Here is a 23,268-nt window from a genome sequence, read left to right as displayed (position 1 = left end):
AAAGCTCACTTCTTCTCTTCTACAACCTTCTTTGTTTCCTCATCCCACCATTCACTACCCTTTCTTCTATTTCCACCTGTCCTTCTTGTTTCACATACCATCCTTGCACACTTCATGACTCCCTCCTTGAACCATCCCCATTCCTCCTCCACACCCAGCTCTACTCTATCCTTTACTCCCTCCCACTCCTCTCTCAGCTTCTTTTCGTACTCCTTCTCCTTTCCCTTTTCATTTAAACAGTTCACGCTAAGCACCTCCCTACCTTTTGTCCCTTTCCTCTTTCTCCATCTATCCTCCATTCTCAACTTACCTTCCACCAAAAAATGATCTGATATTCCCCCCACTCTCTCCCCTTAGCACATGTACATCCTTAACTCTTCCTATCATAATCCTATTTAGCACTACATAATTCATTAATGCTCTATCTACCACCCTTCCATCCACCACCCTCTCCCATGTGTACTTATGCTTGACTTTCTTCCGAAACACTGTATTTGCTATCATCAACTCTCTTTCTAGACACATTTCCACCATCAACTCTCCACTACGATTCTTTCCTGGAACTCCACATTTCCCAACCACTCCATCGATTGGACCATTTCCTACCCTAGCATTAAGGTCTCCCAGTACAATCACATTTACATTCATTTCTTCCTAAATCCTCTATGCACTCATTTAAATCTATCCAAAAGGCCTCCCACTCTTCTCACTGCCAGGTCCATATGCACCTACAAAGACCCACATCTCCTTTCCCAGTTTCACCTTCATTCACATTATCCTTGAGGAAACCTCCTTCCACTCCACTACCCATTTACCTATCTCTTCACTTACTAGGATAGCCACCCCTTCCTTCCCTCGCCCTCTCTTCACTCCTGATAACCTCCCACTTACACTCCCAAACTTACACTCACCCTTCCCTTTCAATTTAGTTTCACTCAAAGCCAACACATCCATCTTTCTTCTCCCAAACATACTACCTATCTTTTCCCTTTTACTCTCATCTGTACCACATCCACGCACATTAAAAGACCCAAACTTTAGGGTGCTGGTCCGAAAACTCCCAGACCCTCTTATGCCTTCTCTTTTTTGTTTGGGAATGTCCCCTGTGGGGCTACAAGGAGGGTGATGCCTAGTCCCAATCCCTGTCCCTTTCTTCTCGCCTCTTACGATCCAAGTGGGAATACTTGGTGGCAGTATTCTTTCCCCACCACAGGGAATTCCCCCACAGCAGAAAAAGAATACTCAGTGAAATGGTACAGGACAGCAACAAGGGGTTGGGGGACAGCATAACGGAGGGACATAGTATAAAAGTGTCATCATTTCTCTATGAACAGAGATCACACCGTCCATATTTGTGTATGCCACTTTTAGTTTCATATTTTCTTCTTTTCTTTTTTATTTTCCATTTTTCTGATGCACCATTTTTTCAGGCTCAGGTTCAGTACTCTCCAAAAAACTCGTTTTCTTATGTCTCCATTCTTTTTTCATTTCTATCGTTGGCTTCAATTCTGAAAACCTTGTCTTCCTCTTTTTCCTCATCATCACTCATTTCCTTTTTTATCCATGTTTGAATTTCTTGCTGTTTGCTAATTTAATTGCTTTTGATAGTATTTCCTCAGCTATTATTTGAGTTCTTAGTTTTATTTTCAGAGGTCTATGTTGTTTTTCTTTTGAGTATTTGCATATCCTGTGAATCTCGTCAATTTCTTTGTCAAAATTTTGCCCTTCTTCCTGAATTTCTTTCAGAATTTCCTTTTCCTCCTTTTCTCTCTGGTATTTATGCATATTGTGTTTTTCCTGGATACCATGGACCACAATGCATTTACCTTTGTCAACTGTATCTCTCACCCAATTTTCCTTTTTTAATCACTTTCATGACTGTTTCTTTTGTATTTTCCTCCATCTGCTTTTCTCTATTTCTCTATAGGATATTTTTTAGTTTTCCTGTTGGTTCATTTCCTACCCTCGCATTAAGGTCTCCCAATACCACTACATTGTTGTTTCTCCCTAATTCCTCTATGCCCTCATTTAAATCTATCCAAAAAGCCTCCCTTTCTTCTACAATATTCTCACTACCAGGCCCATATGCACTTACAAAAACCCACACTTACCTTCCCAGTTTCACCTTCATCCACATTAACCTTGAAGAAAACTCCTTCCTCTCCACTACATGCTTACTTATCTCTTCACTTACTAGTATAGTCACCCCTTCTCTCCCTCGTCCTCTCTTTACTCCTGAGAACCTCCCAACTACACTCCCAAACTTACACTCGCCCCTCCCTCTCAACTTAGTTTCACTCAAAGCCAACATATCCATCTTTCTTCTCACAAACATACCGCCTATCTCTTCCCTATTACTCTCATATTTACCACTTCAATGCACATTGAAAGACCCAAACCTTAGGGTACTGGTTAGAAAACTGCTAGACCCTCTTATGCCTTTACTTTTTTTAGGAATGTCCAATGTGGGACTACAGGGAGAAGGATGCCTATTCCTAATCCCTGTCCCATTCTTGTCACCTCTTACTATTCAAGTGGGAAGACTTGGTGGCAGTTCTTTTCCCCCCACCACAGGGGACTTTTACCGCACCACAAGGGAACTTTCCCCCTACCACAGGAGAGGTGGTGGCTAGTGAGGTTGTTTAATGTGTGTCTAAAGGGAGTGTATTTACCTAATTGTATTATACGGGAAGGGAGATATGCTCATGGTGACCTGTCTTTGTATCTTTCAGCATCAAATTTTTTCTTAAAATCTTGAATAGTGTTTACACACACTGTTTCTTTATCTAATTTGTTCCAAGTATCTATCACTCTGTGTGGGAAGCTATCTTTTTCAGATCTCTTCTGTAGTTATCTTTTTTGAGTTTCTTTTCATGCCCTCTTGTTTTTCCATTGTCCCATTTCAATAAATCATTCTTATCTAAGATTTCCATTCCTTTCATAATTCTATAGATAGTAGGTCTCCTCTTTCCCTTCTTTGTTCCAGAGTTGGTAATTCTTATTTGAACAGTCTTTGTTCATATGTCATTTTGGAAAGAGTTGGTCCCAGTTTTGTTGTTGCTCTTTGTATTCTTTCTAGTTTTTTTTAGAGTCTTTTTGGTATTGGGCATCCATAGTGTTGCTACATACTCAAGTTTTGGTCTTATTAGTGTAGTTAAATTTTTTTTTATCAATTCCTCATCCAAATAGACAAATGCCACTTTTATTGACCTCAATAAATTGTAGATTTCTCTATTTTATTAATATGTTTGTCCGGTGTCACGTCTTTGCTGATCATCACTCCAAGGTCTTTTTCAGAGTTTACTTTTTTGACCTCTTCTTCACCAATTTTATAATCTTTCGATATTCTGTTTTTACTTTTTCCAAATTCCATTATACTACATTTCTTGATATTGAATTTCACTTCCCACTTTTGAGTCCATTTCCAGATCTTGTCCAAGTCTTGTTGTAATGAGTTGCAATCCTCCTCCATTCTTACTTTCTTTAGTATTTTTGCGTTGTCTGCAAAGAAATTCATATAACACTCTACTCCTTCATCCATGTCATTTATGTATATGGCAAACATGATCGGGGCCAGTACTGATCCCTGCAGGACACCACTTATCATTTCTTCCCAATTTGAGAATTTATCTCTAATTACTACTCTCATTTTCCTCCCAGTCAGGAAGTCTTTCATCCATTCCAATAATTTTCCTCTGATGCCACCTACTGACTCTATTTTTCTTATTAGTTTATTGTGTGGTACCTTATCAAATGCCTTTTGTAGGTCCAGAAGGGCACAATCTGCCCAACCATCTCTATCTTGTATTATGTCTATTAATCTTGAGTAGAAGCAGATCAAGATTGTTGTACATGATCGTCCTTGTCTGAATCCAAATTGATTTGTATTGAAAAGTGAATTGAAAATAATTGAATTGAAAAGTGAATGCAAAAGTATTGAATATAGTGAATGCAAAAGAATTGAATTGAAAAGTGAATGCAAAAGAATTGAATTGAAAAGTGAATGCAAAAGAATTGAATTGAAAAGTGAATGCAAAAGTATATACAAAGAAGTAGCCATGTTAAGAAAAGCCAATGAAGAAAACAACAGGGAAATTGACAAATTGAAAATAGAACTAAATAGGATTAAGGGAAAAAATATAAGATTGAAAAATGAAGATATGAATAGGAATGAGGCATTGAAGAAAGAGATGAAGGATCAAATACAGTCAGTGACTAAGAAAGTGGAAGAAAAGATTAAAGAAAATGACTTCCAAGAAATAAAGAAACAATGGAAGGTTAAGATGGAGAGGTAAAAGGTGCAGATGGAGAGATGATAATGGAAGAGAAGGCAGTAAGGGGAAGATGGGCAAAATATTCCAGGGAGTTGCTAAATGTGAAGGACGATAGGGAGGGAAAGATAGTTGCAGTGGGAAATGCTAAGAAAATGAGAGTGATGAGTGAGGAAAATGGAGGAGAAATAAGGAAGGATGAGGTGAAGGCAGTTGTTAAGATGATGAAAGCAGGTAAGGCACCTGGTCTGGATGGATGCCATGCAGAATGTCTAAAAAAAAGGAGGTACAGCGATGGTGGACTGGCTGGTGAGGTTATTTAATATTTGCTGGAGAGAGGGTAGAGTGCCGGAGGACTGGAGGAGTGCCTGTATAGTTCCTCTTTACAAGGGAAAAGGGGACAAGTGTGAATGTAGTAGTTTCAGAGGGATTAGCTTGTTAAGTGTAGTTGGGAAGGCTTATGGGAGGATCTTGATTGAGAGGATTAGGAGAGGAACAGAGGGAGTAATTGGTGAGGAACAGTGTGGATTTAGGATGAGTAGAGCTTGTGTAGATCAGATCTTTGTGGTAAGACAGATATGTGAGAAAGCTATAGGAAAGGGGAAGGATGTTTTTTTGGCTTTTATGGATCTGGAAAAGGCTTATGATAGGGTAGACAGAAAGGCACTGTGGGAGGTTATGCAGATATATGGGATAGGAGGAAAGCTTCTAGGAGCTGTCAAGAGTTTTTATGAGAGTAGTAGAGCTTGTGTCAGGATTAGAAATGGAGAGAGTGAGTGGTTCAAGGTAAAGGTGGGACTTCGTCAAGTATGTGTTATGTCGCCCTGGCTCTTCAACTTATACATGGATGGGGTAGTGCGAGAGGTAAATGCAAGGGTAGTGGGTCAGGGATTAGAGATGGTTAAAGAAAATGGAGAAAAGTGGGAGATGAGCCAACTGTTGTTTGGTGACGACACTGCACTTGTGGCAGGATCGGAGGAGGGATTGAGGAAGTTGGTGACAGAGTTTGGGAGTATGTGATAGAAGAAAGCTAAAGATAAATTTAGGTAAAAGTAATGTGATGAGATGTACAAGGGGTGAAAGTGGCAGTAGACTGGAAGTGAGCATTAAGGGAGAGTGACTGGAGGAAGTGGATAGTTTTAGATACTTGGGTGCAAATGTGGCAGGAAAAGGTGGAGTGAAGGTGGAGGTAGAATGTAGATTGAGAGAAGCGAGTAAATGCCTTGGTGGATTAAAGAGTGTAATGAGGAATAGACATTTGGGAATGGATTCTAAGAGGAGACTGTATGAAGGAGTGATTGTGCCAACAGCATTGTATGGGGCAGAAACATGGAACATAAGAGAGGAAGAGAGAAGGAGTTTGAATGTGTTTGAGATGAGGTGTCTGAGAAGTATGATGGGGGTTACTAGGCTAGATAGATTGAGAAATGAGGAGGTGAGGAGAAGAACTGGGGTGGAAAGGGAGTTGGGAGATAGGGTTGATGAAAGAGTATTAGGATGGTTTGGACACATGGAAAGAATGATTGAAGAAAGACTAGTAAAAGAGGTATGGAAGGCAGATGTGGAGGGAGTGAACATGAGGGGACATCCTAGGATGAGGTGGATGGATGGGGGGAAGGGGGCGTTGGGAGGAGGGGAATGTCTGTTGAGGAAGGATGGGAGAGGACAGAAGACAGGGGTGAATGGAGAATGGTTGTATATGGATGATGTTGTGATGCACGAGATGGAATGGGCGGGGGGATGGGGGGTGAGGTGGTATGTGTGAGCAAAATTTGTCGCAGCCCGAAGGGATTTCTCCCCGTCTTCTCCTTTTATGCATGGGGGGACGGAGAGGGGGGGTCACCGATTTAGTGAAGCGGCCTTGCTGTGGATGTGCTGTGTCTGGCGACACTGCTTCTGACCCAGGGCAGTGGACAAGGTGCAGGAATGACCTGTCATCCAGGAGGTGCTAAGATAAGAGGGAGGGTGGAGGGGTGTGGAGTGTTTTCAGGGATGGAATGGGTGGGAATGATTTTATGCCTTTTCCTTTTTGGCTACCTCCCTTGTAAGGGGGAAAAAGCCTTGATATATGTATGTATGTATGTGCCCCCTAAAACACAGTCCTGGACAGAACACAATCATTCCAAATTGTTGGAGGATACTAAACATGAACTGATATACTGAAAGAAGGAGGAAATACAGTAATTATGGGTGATTTTAACACAAAAGAATAAGTTGGAAAGAAATGACAGTGAGGGGTGGAGAGGATGTATGGGGCAGCATGCTACTCGATATGACCATTGAATACACATTGACTCAGTGGATAAAGGAAAATACCACATACAGAACCTTCAAGATTGGATTTAATACTTATGTCAGAACCTGAAATTGTAGACAGAATAGATTACAAAATACCAATAGGAAAGAGTGACCATGCACTTATAGAATTTGAACTAAAAGAGCATAAAGACCTAAGAAGAAAGGAGAAACATAGAATAGGAAGACCAATGTACAACAAAATGTATTTTGAGAAAGTTAAAAAATCCTTTCGTAATGCAAACTGGGAAAAATTCCTAAATGATGAAACAAGGATGGAAGAGAAATGGAATATACTAAAATTTATAATGAGGGTGTGAATAAATATGTACCACAACAACAGAAAGAACATCCATTAAGAACTGGTACAACAAAAATGTAGTGAAGCTAAGGATAAAGGAGACAAACTATGGAAAAAATGGAGGAAAAAAAAAAAAAAAACAGCAAATGGCAAACATACATCAAACTAAGAAACAATTATGTAAAAATACGCAGAGAAGAAAAGAGAAATTATGAAAAGGAAATAATAGAAAAATGCAAGGAACAACCTAAATTATTTTACAGATATGTGAATGGTAAACTAAAAAACAAGTAAGAAATAAAAAAACTGTGCCTAGGAAGTCATGAATATACAGAACAGGAAATGGTAGAGGATATGAACAACCACTTCAAATCGGTATTCACAATTGAGAACACACCTAACTGTGAGGGAATAGAGAGACAGAAATCCCCCCAATGAAGGAAATAACTGTAACAAAGAAGGAAATTAGCGACCAAATAAAAAACCTTGATGTCAGAAAATTGCATGGTCCAGATGGTATGGCAAATTGGATACTGAAGGAATGCATAGAAGAATTAACAGATAAAATACACACTATAATCAAATGTTCGCTCAAAGAAGGAAAGGTACCACAAGACTGGAAAAATGCATACATTGTACCAATATATATAGGAGGAAACAAGGAAAATCCAACTAACTACAGACTGGTCTCCCTAACAAGTACAGTAGCTAAAATATGTGAGAAAGTGATCAAAAGTAGATGGGTTAAACACATGGAAGAAAAATCTATACTAAACCCAAACCAATTTGGATTTAGACAAGGAAGATCATGTACAACAAACCTGACCTGCTTCTACTCGAGACTAATTGATATAATAGAAGAGAGGGATGGATGGGCAAACTGTGCCTATTTGGACCTACAAAAGGCATTTGACAAAGTACCACACAAGAAATTAGTAAGAAAATTGGAATCAATAGGTGGCATCACAGGTAATCTATTAGAATTGAAGACTTCCTGACTGGGAGAAAAATGAGGGTAGTAATTAGAGACAAATACTAGAAATGATAAGTGGTGTTCCACAAGGGTCGGTGCTGGCTCCAATCATGTTTGCCATTTCATAAATGACGGATGAAGGAGTTGAATGTTATATGAATTTCTTTGCAGATGACTCAAAAATATATGAGGGTAAGAACAGAGGAGGACTGTGATTCATTGCAATCAGACCTAGACAAAATCTGGAAATGGACTCAAAAGTGGAAAGTGAACTTCAATATCAAGAAGTGTAGCATAATGGAGTTTGGAAAAAGTAAAAACAGAATTTCAAAAAATTATAAAATTGGTGAAGAAGAAATCAAGAAAGTGCACTCGGAAAGGGACCTTGGAGTAATAATCAGCAAAGACAACCAGATAAACATATAAACAAAATAGTCAGAGAAACCTTCAACCTATTAAGGGGGTACGTGACACCTGGAGGTCATTTTCTAAACTATTTAGAGTAAAGAGCTGAAACTTCTCAGGTAAATAGGTATCCATGTTGCCTACATTTCAGGTGAAACAGAATGATGTATGTACACATGTACGTATACCAGTAGCGACATTTAAAAGTGCACAGCAACATAATACGTGGACCAATTTGTTTTATATTTTGGCTATGATTAGTCAGTAGGCACACCTAGGGCCAGTCATTGAGTAATTGAACAATTTCTTTTATACTTTTGCATACAGGCATTTCAATTTTAATGTCCGGCAAAAATCATGAAAAATAAAAAATTTTTTGGTCTTGTTTCCATTATTACTCCGAACTCTTTCATCCTATTCAAAATATTCGAACGATCGGTCCTAGCAGTTACTAAAAGTAATATTCCCTGCAAGATTCATCTAAATCTGATGTATTTTAGATTTTTTATGATTAAAAAAAAAAAAAGTAAAAAAATATCGAACGGAGATATGGCAACTTGAAATATAAATATATCTGTAACTTGCTTATAGTTTCACCAATTTGACTGATTTTTTCATGGCTTAATTCTTATTATATACTGAGTAAGTACAGTAAAAATCATCAACATATTTTGTTTATAAGTACTTTAAATACTGAAAAACTAATGTATAAGTATATCACAGTAGAGACGACGCACAGACGACACCATCATATAATTTGCTTTTTTGCACCTTTGGCGGTTTCTTCATATGAAACCTCACTGCTGGGGGTCTTCAGGGTATCTAAATCATTGGAAAGAGGTTTATTTTCCAACAGTGGGCGCCTTCTCTTTCCTCATCAGATTCCCCTCACCAATCTATGTTGGTAGGGCACCCCCTCCAGCATCATATGATGTCCCTTCTTCTCTCTTCTTTCTCTCTTCTTCCTGTATAGCCTTGATCTTTTTCCTCTTGCTTTCTTCTTTGGATTTAATCTTCCTCTTTGAATTGTTTAGTCTAATGTTGTCCTTTACCTCTGTCACTGTCACAGAGGTGCAGGTGAGGGCAGTGGTGGAGTGAGAGGTAGTGAGGTCTTGGCTAGTCGTCTTTGACTGCTTGCCATCTTTAACTGCTGTTTTTTTGTCATTGTGGATGTTCTTTTGTTCTTTTTGCTGCCCATGATGACTGTTCTAAAGAGTAATATGTACTAGCTAAAGTAATAGATTGCCAGGAGAGCTCATGAGACATGCGCACTTTCCCTTTCAGAGCTAGCAGGTAACTGACGCCTAGCTGCGCTCAAAGTTGGCAAGACCTCTCCCTCCACCTTCCTCCCTTCCCCTCCACCCTCGTACTGGCCATTGAAGCATTGGGCAAACGTAAATTCAATCGAATTTCAACGTTATTCGATGCGCCTGAATGTCCTAAGTGGCACGCCTCCCTCTAGTGTGGGTTGCGCCTTTAACTCTGTCCCTTTAAACCTCACCCAAAACCTTTAAATTGCTTAGATGTTTATCTAAATGAGTCTTAAAGCTTCGAACTGAACTACATTGCACTACCTGTGCAGGAAGTTTATTCCATTCATTAACTACACGGTTGGCAAAGTTATTTCTACCTACTTCCTAATTGAATCTATTTCCGGATAGTTTGAGACCATTGTTTCTTGTCTGATTCTCATTCAATGTGAAAATTTTGTCACTTTTGATGTTGTCAATTCCCTTTAGAATCTTAAAGACCTGTATCAAGTCACCTTTGAGTCTACGCTTTTTTAGGGAAAACAGATTCATATGTTTTAGTCGATTTTCTTATGATTTATTTTTGATATTTGGAATCAGTTTTGTGGCTCTCCGTTGTACTTTTTCCAGTCTGTCGATGTCTTTAATGAGATTCGGTGACCATACAGAGGCACAACCCACACTAGAGGGAGGCATGCCACTTAGGATCTTCAGGCTCATTGAATAACCTTGAAATTCAATTGAATTTACGCTCGCCCAGTGCTTCAGCAGACAGGACGAGGGTGGAGGGGAAGGGAGGTGGAGGGATAGCCAGGCTGACTACTTGGCAACTCTGAGCTCAGCTAGATGTCAGATACCTGCTAGTTCTGAAAGGGGGAGTATGCATGTCTCATGAGCTTTCCTGGCAATTTATTACCTTAGCTAGTATATATTACTCATTAGTACAGTCATCATGGGTAACAAAAAGAATAAAAGAATATCCACTGACAAAAAAACAACAAAGATGGCAAACAGTCGAAGACGACTAGCCAAGACTTCACCACCTCTCACTCCACCACTGCCCTCACTTGCACCTCTTTTGACACCTGCATCTCTAATGCAACAAGAAAATTAGATATTAGTTCTGAAATTGTACAGAGGGGAGATGAGAATGAACGTGAATTTATGATTGTGGAGAAGAGCAGTTTTTTGCAGTGGACAAATTCGCTTGTTAGATGCCAGTGTGGTGAGAAGATGATTTAGATACCCTGAAGACCCCCAGCAGTGAGGTTTTGTATGAAGAAACCGACAAAGGTGCAAAAAAGCAAATTATATGATGGCGTCGTCTGTGCGTCATCACTACTGTGATATACTTATACTTTAGTTTTTCAGTATTTAAAGTACTTATAATTGAAATATGTTGATGATTTTTTCTGTACTTACCCATTACATAATAAGGATTAAGCCATTAAAAGATCAGTCAAATTGGTGAAACTATAAGCAAGTTAGAGATATATTTATATTTTGAGTCGCCATATCTCTGTTCTATATTTTTTCATTTTTTTTAATAAAAAAAATCTAAAATACATAATATTTAGATGAAACTTACAGGGAATATTACTTTTAGTAACTGCTAGGGCCAGTCATTTGAATAATTTGAATAGGATTAAAGAGTTAGGAGTAATAATGGGAACAAGACAAAAAATATATATATATTTTTCACGATATTTGCTGGACATTAAAATTGAAATGCCTGTATGCAAAAGTATAAAGGAAATTGTTCAATTACTCAATGACCGGCCCTAGGTGTGCCTACTGACTAACCATAGCCAAAATATAAAACAAATTGGTCCATGTATTATGTTGCTGTGCACATTTAAATGTCGCTACTGGTAATACATGTGTACATACATCATTCTGTTTCACCTAAAATGTAGGCAACATGGATACCTATTTACCTGAGAAGTTTCAGCTCCTTACTCTAAATAGTTTAGAAAATGACCCCCAGGTGTAGTGTACCCCCTTATGGTCAATGAAAGTGGCATTTGATTATTTGGATGAAGAAATTATTAAAAAAATATTAGTTACATTGATTAGACCAAAACTGGAATATGCAGCAACACCATAGTCACCCAGTACTAAAAAGAATATAAGGAAACTAGAAAGAATAAAGAGAGAAACAACAAAGTTGGCACCAGCTCTTCCAAATTAACATATGAACAAAGCTTATCAAAATTGGAACTACCAACACTGGAACAGAGAAGAGAAAGAGGTGATCTACTGACTATATTTAGAATTATGAAAGGAATGCAAAGCCTTAACCCCTTCCATACGGTGCCGCACACGTAGGCGTCATGGGGAGCGAGTGTATTCGCGAGGCTGCCATATCGGCGTCTTGATTATATTTATTGTAGTCGCCCCTCCATAATGACATTCTTTCTAATTCCTTTGTAATCGCATTTTCTATGGTTATCAAAATTCACAGGTGAAGAGAGAACGATCGATATAAGCGGTGACTATATTTTATGATGCGAGTATTATTACGACACGTCGTACGGCTGGCATTGGCTGCTGCCACCGAGATCTAAGTCCATGATGCCTACGTGTGCGGCACCGTATGGAAGGGGTTAATAGGAATGACTTACTAAAAAATTACAATGGAAATACAAGAGGTCATGAAAAGAAACTCAAAAAAGTATAACTGTAGAAGAGATAGGAAAAAGAATAGCTTCCCACACAGAGTGCTGGATACCTGGAATAACTTAGATAAAGAAACAGTGTGTGCACATACTATTCAAGATTTTAAGAAAAAACTTGATGCTGAAAGATACAAAGACAGGTCACCAAGAGCATAGCTCCCTTTCCGTATAGTACAACTAGGTAAATACACCTTAAACATACAATAGTTAAGCATGAATGGACTCACTAACACAGAACTGCACCACTTCCTGTATGAAGAAAACATACAGATTGCACTCATACAAGAAACAAAACTGACACCACAAATGACAGTACCTTTATTCAGATTACATAACAATTTGAGAAGACAACACAATACATAAAGATAGACTCATAACTTTAGCATACTTTTCTCCAACAAATAATGATACAACAATAAATCATAGACACTGTTACGTGCCCATGATATATCTTTATAGCCATGTCCACCCCCCACCCCCCCAATATTGTGGAGGGTGGAGTAGGGTATCCCTAAACTTGGACAGTTTCATCTGCACATTCGCCTATAGGCTATTAGGTTATATTGTATGTTCTATTTCTTCTTGGTTAATTTAGGTTAATTCTCTTTGTATTCACACTAATTTTCTATCAATGTTACCATGTTAAATTGTATAACAATGTTAATGTATATTTCCTCGAATAAATGTTAATTGGTAACTGTTGAACTTGGGCAAGCTAGTGTCCCCAGCTTGTTCAGTCTCTCTCCTACCCTCACTCTCTTACTTTTTTGCACTTGTATAAGGCAAGGTTCCTAACACTCAGCAAGTAAATCACAAACAATTTACAATCAATTTCTTGCCCTTGGCCTCTCTAGCTTTCCTGACATTCTCCCTACCACAGTCCCATACTCAAAATCATGTCCCTTTTAACTTAATTTAATTTAACGCTAACAAATCCATCTTCTTTCTCACAACCCCCCAATCTCTTTCCTATTGCTCTCATCTGTACCAAAGTCATGCACATTTAATGACCCAATGTTCTGGGTCACCATATTTTTACTAGGCATGGCATCGTCTTTGCCCTGTGTAGTGAAAGACACTGCCCCTATGTCAGTTGATGCCCGTCTGTCTTCCTGTGTGCATCAAGCACTACCATATACATATCACCCACTGATTAATAAACACTGTTGCCTTTGCTTGCATGATTGCTTGCAAACAGATTGGCTCCTATTTCTCCAGTTACAAGGAGGTGTGGGAGGCTAAGCTTCTGGGTACTGACCTCTTTATGTGAAAAAACAGGAATAAGAGATGGGGGAGATGGTTAGTGGGAAGTGATAAAGAAAACAGAGTTTCTGAGCTTCATACAGAGACCAGCCCCCCAGGACTCTTTGTGGAGGTGGGGTTGGTGTGTCCTCTTGATTTTGGGTGGTGTCGATTTTAGTGGGAAGCTAGAGTTTTCATACTCTTTTTGATGTCAGAGAAGACTATTGCAAGCAGTGCACAGTAACTTCTGTGAGAAGTGAAGGTCATATGTATATGACACCCCCCCCACACCCAACTGGGTGCTTCTCTGATTCATGGTAGCCACAGTAAGAAATGTCATGTGTGAACTTCTGATGGTATGCAGACACTGTTTTGTGTTACCCATTACTCTAACTCACCACGATAAATCTGAGTGCTTCTGACTACTAACTTGTGGTTACCAAGATGAAAAATTATAGTTAATCATCCAAATATGTTACAGCTTTGGTGTTGAGCTCCACATTATGAGTGGAAATGCTGTAAGCAAATAGCATAAGTAGGGTTGGTGATATTATTGCTTCTTGGCTGTTTTTCAGATACTTTGGCTTCACTATTTGCTTCAAAGCTTATCAATCACTTCTTGTCAGACATGTGCATTTCAGTTTCTATGACTAATTTTGACAAAATGTGTCTAATGACTGTGACAATAACCTTACTTAATTCCTAAAATTACTCTTTAAGTATGTAAAAATGTGTAGAAAAATGAAGGAAATTAATAATAATGCAATAAGGTAGTCACAGAGTACCATACCTTCTACTTTCTCCTTGCCATGTCCTCCTTTGCTGTGGTCGAGGAGAACACGAGAAGGTGTTTCACCATTAACAGTACAAACATGGTGATAAAGCTGTGCCATGTCCTCGCTCACTGAACTGTAATTAAGAATAATATAATAATAAGCCCTGTTGGCATAACCCATTCCTCATAGGTTTAAATATAACTAAATTTTCCTACAGCAAGTAATACTACAAATTTTCACTCAACACTGTGAATGCATTCTTGGGAGTCAATCAGTAATGTGGGATTGATGACAGGTCATCAATCTGTTGACCCAAATCTCTCTTGTAGGAGACTCATGGCTCCTATTATAACCTGCAACCGAACTGGTATATAAGTCATTCAAGGAAGAAATATTGTGTATTCTGGAAATAGTTTATCCCTCAACTTTTGATAAAAAAAAAAAAAAAAAAAAAAAAAAAAAAAAAAAAAAAATATATATATATATATATATATATATATATATATGAAGCAAATCCTTAGTCCCAGTCTGGGGTATTGGCTGCATGTTATTGTGACAAAGTAGCATGCAGCTGATACTTTACGGTCTATATGGGGTTCCCCTATAGACCAGAGCCACACATCATTTTCTCTGTGATAGAGGGAAAACTCTTTTCATAGAGAAATGATGACACTTTTATACTATGACTGTCTCTCCGTTATGCTGTCCCTCAACCCCCTGTTACTGTCCTGTACCATTTCTCTGAATATTAATTTCCTTTTTTTGCCTACCATGTGGTGGGGGAAAAGAATGCTACCACCAAGTCTTTCCACTTGAGTCGTACGAGGTGACAAAAAATAGTACGGGGGATGGGATTACGAGTCCTACTACCTGTAGCCCCAAAAGGGGACATTCCTAAAAGAAGTAAAGGCATAAGAGGGTCTAGGAGTTTTCCAACTAGTACCCAAAGGTTTGGGTCTTTTAATGTGTGTGGATGTGGTACAGATGAGAGTAAAAGGGAAGAGATAGGCAGTATGTTTGTGAGAAGAAAGATGGATGTACTGGCTTTGAGTGAAACTAAAATGAAAGGGGTGGGCAAGTGTGAGTTTGGGAGTGTTGTTGGGAGGTTCCCAGGAGTGGAGAGGGGACGAGGCAGAGAAGGGGTGGCTATACTAGTAAGTTAAGAGATAAGTAAGCATGTAGTGGAGTGGAAGGAAGTTTCATCAAGGTTGATGTGGATGAAGGTGAAGCTGGGAAGGGAGATGTGGGTTTTTGTAAGTGTGTATGGGCCTGGTAGTGAGCAGAGTGTAGAGGAAAGGGAGGCTTTTTGGGTAGATATAAATGAGTGCATAGAGGGATTAGGGAGAAATGTCAATATAGTTGTATTGGGAGACCTTAATGCTAGGGTAGGAAATGAACCAATAGATGGAGTGACTGGGAAGTATGGAGTTCCAGGTAAAAATCGTAGTGGAGAATTAATGGTGGAGATGTGTCTAGAAAGAGAGTTAATGATAGCAAATACAGTGTTTAGGAAGAAAGTCAAGCATAAGTACACATGGGAGAGGGTGGTGGATAGAAGGGTGGTGGATAGAGCGTTAATGGACTATATAGTGGTGACCAGGAGTATAGTGGGGGGAGTTAAGGATGTACATGTTCTAAGGGGAGAGTGCGGGAATATCAGATCATTTTCTGGTGGAAGCTAAATTGAGAGTGGAGAATAGGTGAAGGAGGAAAAGGGCAGAAGGTAGGGAGGTGCTTAGAGTGAACTGCTTAAATGAGAGAGAGAAAAAAAAAAAAAAAAAAAGAGGAGAATGAGTACAAGAAGTTGAGATAGGAGTGGGAGGGAGTAAAGGACAGAGTAAAGCTAGGAGTGGAGGAGTGGGGATGGTTCAAGGAGGGAGTCATAAGGTGTGCAAAGATGGTGTGTGGAACAAGGAGGGCAGGAGGAAATAGAAGGAAGCCGACGGCGCGGTGGGATGAGGAAGCAAAGAAATGTGTAGAAGAGAAGAAGCAGGCATTCATAGATTAGCTACAAATTAGGACGAGGGAATCGTATGAGAGGTACAAAGTAAAGAGAAAGGAAGTTAAGCATAAGGTAAAGGAAGCAAAGAGGAGAGCAGATCTGAAATGGGGAAAGAGTATGACAGAAAATTTTGAAAGAATTAAAAAGATGTTTTGGAAGGAAATTAAAAGAGGAAGAGGAGGTGAATCAAGTAGAAAAAAAAAAAAGCTAGAAGGTGCAGATGGAGAGATGATAATGTTAGAGAAGGCAGTGAGAGGAAGGTGGGCAGAGTATTTTAGGGAGTCGATAAATGTGAAGGAGGATAGAGAGGGAAAGTTAGCTGCAGTGGGAATTGTGAAGAAAATGAGAGTGATGAGTGAGGAAAATGGAGGAGAAATAGGGAAGGATGAAGTGAAAGCAGCTGTTAAGATGATGAAAGCAGGTAAGGCACCTGGGTTGGATGGATGCCATGCAGAATATCTGAAGAAAGGAAGTGCAGTTATGGTGGACTGGCTGGTGAGGTTATTTAATGTTTGCTGGAGAGAGGGTAGAGTGCCCGAGGACTGGAGGAGTGCCTATATAGTTCCGCTTTACAAGGGAAAGGGGGACAAGTGTGAGTGTAGTAGTTTCAGAGGGATCGGCTTGTTCAGTGTAGTTGGGAAGGCTTATGGGAGGGTCTTGATTGAGAGGATTAGGAGACGAACAGAGGGAATAATTGGTGAGGAACAGTGTGGGTTTAGGACAGGTAGGGGTTGTGTAGATCAGATTTTTATGGTAAGACATATGTGAGAAAGCTATAGGAAAAGGTAAGGATGTTTTTTTGGCTTTTATGGATCTGGAAAAGGCTTACGACAGGGTAGAAATGAAGGCACTGTGTGAGGTACTGCAGACATATGGGATAGGAGGAAAGCTGTTAAGAGCAGTCAAGAGTTTTTACGAGAGTAGTAGAGCTTGCGTTAGGATAAAAAATGGAGAGAGTGAATGGTTTGAGGTAAAGGTGGGACTTCGTCAGGGATGTGTTATATCGCCCTGGCTGTTCAATCTTTACATGGATGGGGTGGTGTGAGAGGTGAATGCAAGGGTAGTGGGTCAGGGATTGGAGATGGTTAAAGAAAATGGAGAAAAGTGGGAGGTGAGCCAATTGTTTGTTGCTGACGACACTGCGCTTGTAGCAGGATCAGAGGAGTGTTTGAGGAAATTAGTGACAGAGTTTGAGGTGTGTGAAAGAAGGAAGCCGAAGATAAATGTGGGTAAAAGTAAGGTGATGAGATTTACAAGGGGAGAGAGTGACAGTAGGCTGGAAGTGACCATTAAGGGTGAAAGACTGGAGGAAGTGGATAGTTTTAGATACTTGGGTGCAAATGTGGCAGGAAAGGGAGGAGTGGGGGTGGAGGTAGAATGTAGATTGAGAAGCGAGTAAATGCCTTGGTGGATTAAAAAGTGTATTGAGAAATAGACATCTGATAATGGATGCTAAGAGGAGGTTATATGAAGGAGTGATTGTGCCAACAGCAATATACGGGGCAGAAACATGGAGCATACGAGAGGAAGAGAGAAGTTTGAATGTGTTTGAGATGAAATGTCTGAGAAGTATGATAGGGGTTACTAGGCTAGATAAAGTGAGAAATGAGGAGGTGAGGACGAGAACAGGGGTAGAAAGGGAACTGGGAGATAGGGTTGATGAAAGAGTGTTGGGATGGCTTGGACACATGGAAAGAATGAGTGAAGAAAGATTAGTAAAAGAAATGTGGAAGGCAGAGATGGAAGGAGTGAATATGAGGGGGCGTCCTAGGATGAGATGGATGGATGGGGTGAAAGGGGCATTATAAAAAAGAGGAATGTCTCTGGAGGAAGGACAGAAGATAGGGGTGAATGGAGAAGGATTGTGTATGGATGATGCTGTGATGCATGAGGGGGAGTGGGTGGGAGATGGGGAGTGAGGAAGTATGTATAAGAAAAAATTTGATGCAGGCCAAAGGGATTTCTCTCCGCCTTCTCCTTTTCTGCATGAGGGGACGGGGGGCTTGTCGCCGAATTTATGAAGCGGCCTTGCTGTGGATGTGCTGTGTCTTGTGACACTGCTTCTGACCCAGGGCAGTGGACAAGATGCAGGGATGACCCATCATTCAGGAGGTGCCAAGATGGGAGGGAGGGAGGAGGGTGGGGGGGGAGTGGAATATATAGGAAATGGAATGGGTGGAAGTGGTTTCTATGCCCTTTTTCTTTTTGGCTACCCCCCTGTGTAAAGGGGAAAAAGCCTTTGGTATATGTATGTATCTATGTTTGTCCAGTGTCATGTCTTTGCTGTTTATTACTCCAAGGTCTCTTTCCAAGTTCACTTTTTTTACTTCTTCACCAATTTTATAATTTCTTGATATTCTATTTTTACTTTTTCTAAACTCCATTATACTACACTTCTTGATATTGAAGTTTACTTCCCACTTTTGATTCCATTTCCAGATTTTGTCTAGGTCTAACTGTAATGATTCACAATCCTTCTCTGTTCTTACTTTCTTTAGTATTTTTGCATCATCTGCATCTGGGGTATTGGCTGCATGTTATTGTGACAAAGTAGCATGCAGTTGATACTTTAGGGTCTATATGGGGTGCCCCTACGGACCAGAGCCACACATCAGTTTGTCTGTGATAGAGGAACTCTGTACATAGAGAAATGATGACATTTTTATACTACGACTGTCCCTCCGTTATGCTGTCCCCCAACCCCTTGTTACTGTCCTGTACCATTTCTTTGTATATTCATTTCCTTTTTTTGCCTACCTACCCTATGGTGGGGGGGAAAAAATACTGCCACCAAGTATTTCCACTTGAGTCATAAAAGGCAACAAAAAAGGGACGGGGGGATGGGATTACGAGTCCTACTACCCGTAGACCCACAAGGGGACATTTCTAAAAAAGAAAGTAAAGGCATAAGAGGGTCTGGGAGTTTTCCAACCAGTACCCAAAGGTTTGGGTCTTTTAATGTATGTGGATGTGGTACAGATGAGAGTAAAAGGGAAGAGATAGGCAGTATGTTTGTGAGAAGAAAGATGGATGTACTGGCTTTGAGTGAAATTAAAATGAAAGGAAAGGGCAACTGTGAGTTTGGGAGTGTAGCTGGGAGGTACTCAGGAGTGAAGAGGGGACGAGGGAGAGAAGGGGTGGCTATACTAGTAAGTGGAGAGATAAGTAAGCAGGTAGTGGAGTGGAAAGAGGTGTCATCAAGGTTGATGTGGATGAAGATGAAGCTGGGAAAGGAGATGTGGTTTTCTGTAAGTGCATATGGGCCTGGTAGTGAGAAGAGCGTAGAGGAAAGGGAGGCTTTTTGGGCAGATATGAGTGCATAGAGGTATTAGGAAGAAATATCAATGTAGTTGTATTGGGAGACCTAAATGCTAGGGTAGGAAATGAACCAATTGATGGAGTGACTGGGAAGTATGGAGTTCCCGGTAAAAATCGTAGTGGAGAATTAATGGTGGAGATGTGTCATGAGAGTTGATGATAGCATATACAGTGTTTAGGAAGAAAGTCAAGCATAAGTACACATGGGAGAGGGTGGTGGATGGAAGGGTGGCAGATAGCGTTAATGGACTATATAGTGGTGACCAGGAGTATGGTAGGAAGAGTTAAGGATGTACATATTCTAAGGGGAGTGGGGGAATATCAGATCATTTCCTGGTGGAAGGTAAATTGAGAGTGGAGAATAGGTGGAGAAAGAGGAAAAGGGCAGAAGGTAGGGAGGTACTTAGAGTACATACATATACCAAGGCTTTTTTCCCCTTACAAGGGAGGTAGCCAAAAAGGAAAAGGCATAAAATCATTCCCACCCATTCCATCCCTGAATACACTCCACACCCGTCCACCCTCCCTCTTATCTTAGCACCTCCTGGATGACGGGTCACCCCTGCACCTTGTCCACTGCCCTGGGTCACAAGCAGTGTTGCAAGACACAGCATATCCACAGCAAGGCCGCTTCATTAAATCGGCAACCCCCCCTCTCCGTCCCCCCATGCATAAAAGGAGACGACAAGGAGAAATCCCTTCGGGCTGCATCACATTTTGCTCACACATACTACCTCACCCCCCATCCCCCCGCCCATTCCACCTCATGCATCACAACATAATCCATATACAACCATTCTCCATTCACCCCTGTCTTCTGTCCTCTCCCGTCCTTCCTCAACAGACATTCCCCTCTTCCCCAACGCCCCCTTCACCCCATCCATCCAACTCATCCTAGGATGTCCCCTCATGTTCACTCCCTCCATATCTGCCTTCCATACCTCTTTTACTGGTCTTTCTTCACTCATTCTTTCCATGTGTCCAAACCATCCTAATACTCTTTCATCAACCCTATCTCCCAGCTCCCTTTCCACCCCCGTTCTTCTCCTCACCTCCTCATTTCTCACACTATCTAGCCTAGTAACCCCCATCATACTTCTCAGACACCTCATCTCAAACACATTCAAACTCCTTCTTTCTTCCTCTCTTATGTTCCATGTTTCTGCCCCATACAGTGCTGTTGGCACAATCACTCCTTCATACAGTCTCCTCTTAGCATCCATTCCCAAATGTCTATTCCTCATTACACTCTTCAATCCACCAAGGCATTTACTCGCTTCTCTCAATCTACATTCTACCTCCACCTTCACTCCACCTGTTCCTGCCACATTTGCACCCAAGTATCTAAAACTATCCACTTCCTCCAGTCACTCTCCCTTAATGCTCACTTCCAGTCTACTGCCACTTTCACCCCTTGTACATCTCATCACCTTACTTTTACCCACATTTATCTTTACCTTTCTTCTATCACATACTCTCCCAAACTCTGTCACCAACTCCCTCAGTTCCTCCTCCGATCCTGCCACAAGCGCAGTGTTGTCACCAAACAACAGCTGGCTCATCTCCCACTTTTCTCCATTTTCTTTAACCATCTCCAATCCCTGACCCACTACCCTTGCATTTACCTCTCACACCACCCCATCCTTGTATAAGTTGAACAGCCAGGGCGACATAACGCATCCTTGACGAAGTCCCACCTTTACCTTGAACCACTCACTCTCTCCATTTCTAATCCTGACACAAGCTCTACTACTCTCATAAAAAATCTTGACAGCTCCTAGAAGCTTTCCTCCTATCCCATATATCTGCAGTACCTCCCACAGTGCTTTTCTGTCTACCCTATCGTAAGCCTTTTCCAGATCCATAAAAGCCAAAAAAACATCCTTCCCCTTTCCTATAGCTTTCTCATATATTTGTCTTACCACAAAGATCTGATCTACACAAGCTCTACCTGTCCTAAATCCACACTGTTCCTCACCAATTACTCCCTCTGTGCCTCTCCTAATCCTCTCAAACAAGACCCTCCCATAAACCTTCCCAACTACACTTAACAAGCCAATCCCTCTGAAACTACTACATTCACACTTGTCCCCTTTTCCCTTGTAAAGTGGAACTATACAGGCACTCCTCCAGTCCTCCAGCACTCTACCCTCTCTCCAGCTAACATTAAATAACCTCACCAGCCAGTCCACCATCACTGTACCTCCTTTTTTTTTACATTCTGCATGGCATCCATCCAGACCAGGTGCCTTACCTGCTTTCATCATCTTAACAACTGCCTTCACTTCATCCTTCCTTATTTCTCCTCCATTTTCCTCACTCCTCACTCTCATTTTCTTAGCATTTCCCACTGCAACTATCTTTCCCTCCCTATCCTCCTTCACATTTAGCAACTCCCTAAAATATTCTGCCCATCTTCCCCTTACTGCCTTCTCTTCCATCATCATCTCTCCATTTGCACCTTTTTCCTTTTCTTCTCTACTTGATTCGCCTCTTCCTCTCTTAATTTCTTTCCAAAACATCTTTTTATTACTTTCAAAATTTTCTGTCATACTCTTACCCCACTTCACATCTGCTCTCCTCTTTGCCTCCTTTACCTTTTGCTTTATTTCTCTTTTCTTTTCTTTGTACCTCTCATATGACTCCCTCGTCCTATTTTGTAACCAATCTGTGAAAGCTCGCTTCTCTTCTACAACCTTCTTTGTTTCCTCATCCCACCATTCACTACCCTTTCTTCTATTTACTCCTGTCCTTCTTGTTCCACACACCATCCTTACACACTTTGTGACTCCCTCCTTGAACCATCCCCATTCCTCCTCCACACCTACCTCTACTCTATCCTTCACTCCCTCCCACTCCTCTTTCAGCTTCTTGTACTCCTCCTTTTCCTTTTCATTTAAAGAGTTCACTCTAAGCACCTCCCTACCTTTTGTCCCTTTCCTCTTTCTCCATCTATCCTCCACTCTCAACTTACCTTCCACCAAAAAATGATCTGATATTCCCCCATCCTCTCCCCTTAGCACATGTACATCCTTAACTCTTCCTATCATAGTCCTATTTACCACTACATAATCCATCAACGCTCTATCTACCACCCTTCCATCCACCACCCTCTTCCATGTGTACTTATGATTGACTTTCTTCCGAAACACTGTATTTGCTATCATCAACTCTCTTTCTAGACACATTTCCACCATCAACTCTCCACTACGATTCTTTCCTGGAACTCCACATTTCCCAACCACTCCATCAATTAGACCATTTCCTACCCTAGCATTAAGGTCTCCCAGTACTATTACATTGACATTTCTCCCTAAATCCTCTATGCACTCATTTAAATCTATCCAAAAGGCCTCCCTTTCTTCTACACTCTTCTCACTGCCAGGCCCATATGCACTTACAAAGACCCACATCTCCTTTCCCAGTTTCACCTTTATCCACATTATCCTTGAGGAAACCTCCTTCCACTCCACTACCCGTTTACCTATCTCTTCACTTACTAGAATAGCCACCCCTTCCCTCCCTCGCCCTCTCTTCACTCCTGATAACCTCCCACTTACACTCCCAAACTTACACTCACCCTTCCCTTTCAACTTAGTTTCACTCAAAGCCAACACATCCATCTTTCTTCTCACAAACATACTACCTATCTCTTCCCTTTTACTCTCATCTGTACCACATCTACACACATTAAAAGACCCAAACCTTAGGGAGCTGTTCCGAAAACTCCTAGACCTTCTTATGCCTTTACTTTTTC

The 23,268-nt window shown here is 40.7% G+C and overlaps 1 protein-coding gene across 1 annotated transcript in view; it reads right to left on the bottom strand.

Annotated features, from left to right (window-relative positions):
• The window catches only part of BicD (Microtubule-associated protein Bicaudal D), a 327,397-nt gene that overhangs the window by 94,539 nt on the left and 209,590 nt on the right, over window positions 1-23,268 (bottom strand). Inside the window, exon 9 of the mRNA XM_076209252.1 lies at window positions 14,206-14,324. Coding sequence (XP_076065367.1) covers window positions 14,206-14,324 — 119 coding nt within the window. The remainder of the gene's footprint in view (window positions 1-14,205; window positions 14,325-23,268) is intronic.

Source organism: Oratosquilla oratoria, chromosome 26, assembly GCF_046742065.1.
Source record: "Oratosquilla oratoria isolate Oo_2021 chromosome 26, ASM4674206v1, whole genome shotgun sequence".
Taxonomy (NCBI): domain Eukaryota; kingdom Metazoa; phylum Arthropoda; class Malacostraca; order Stomatopoda; family Squillidae; genus Oratosquilla; species Oratosquilla oratoria.
This window is presented reverse-complemented; position numbering and strand designations above follow the sequence as displayed.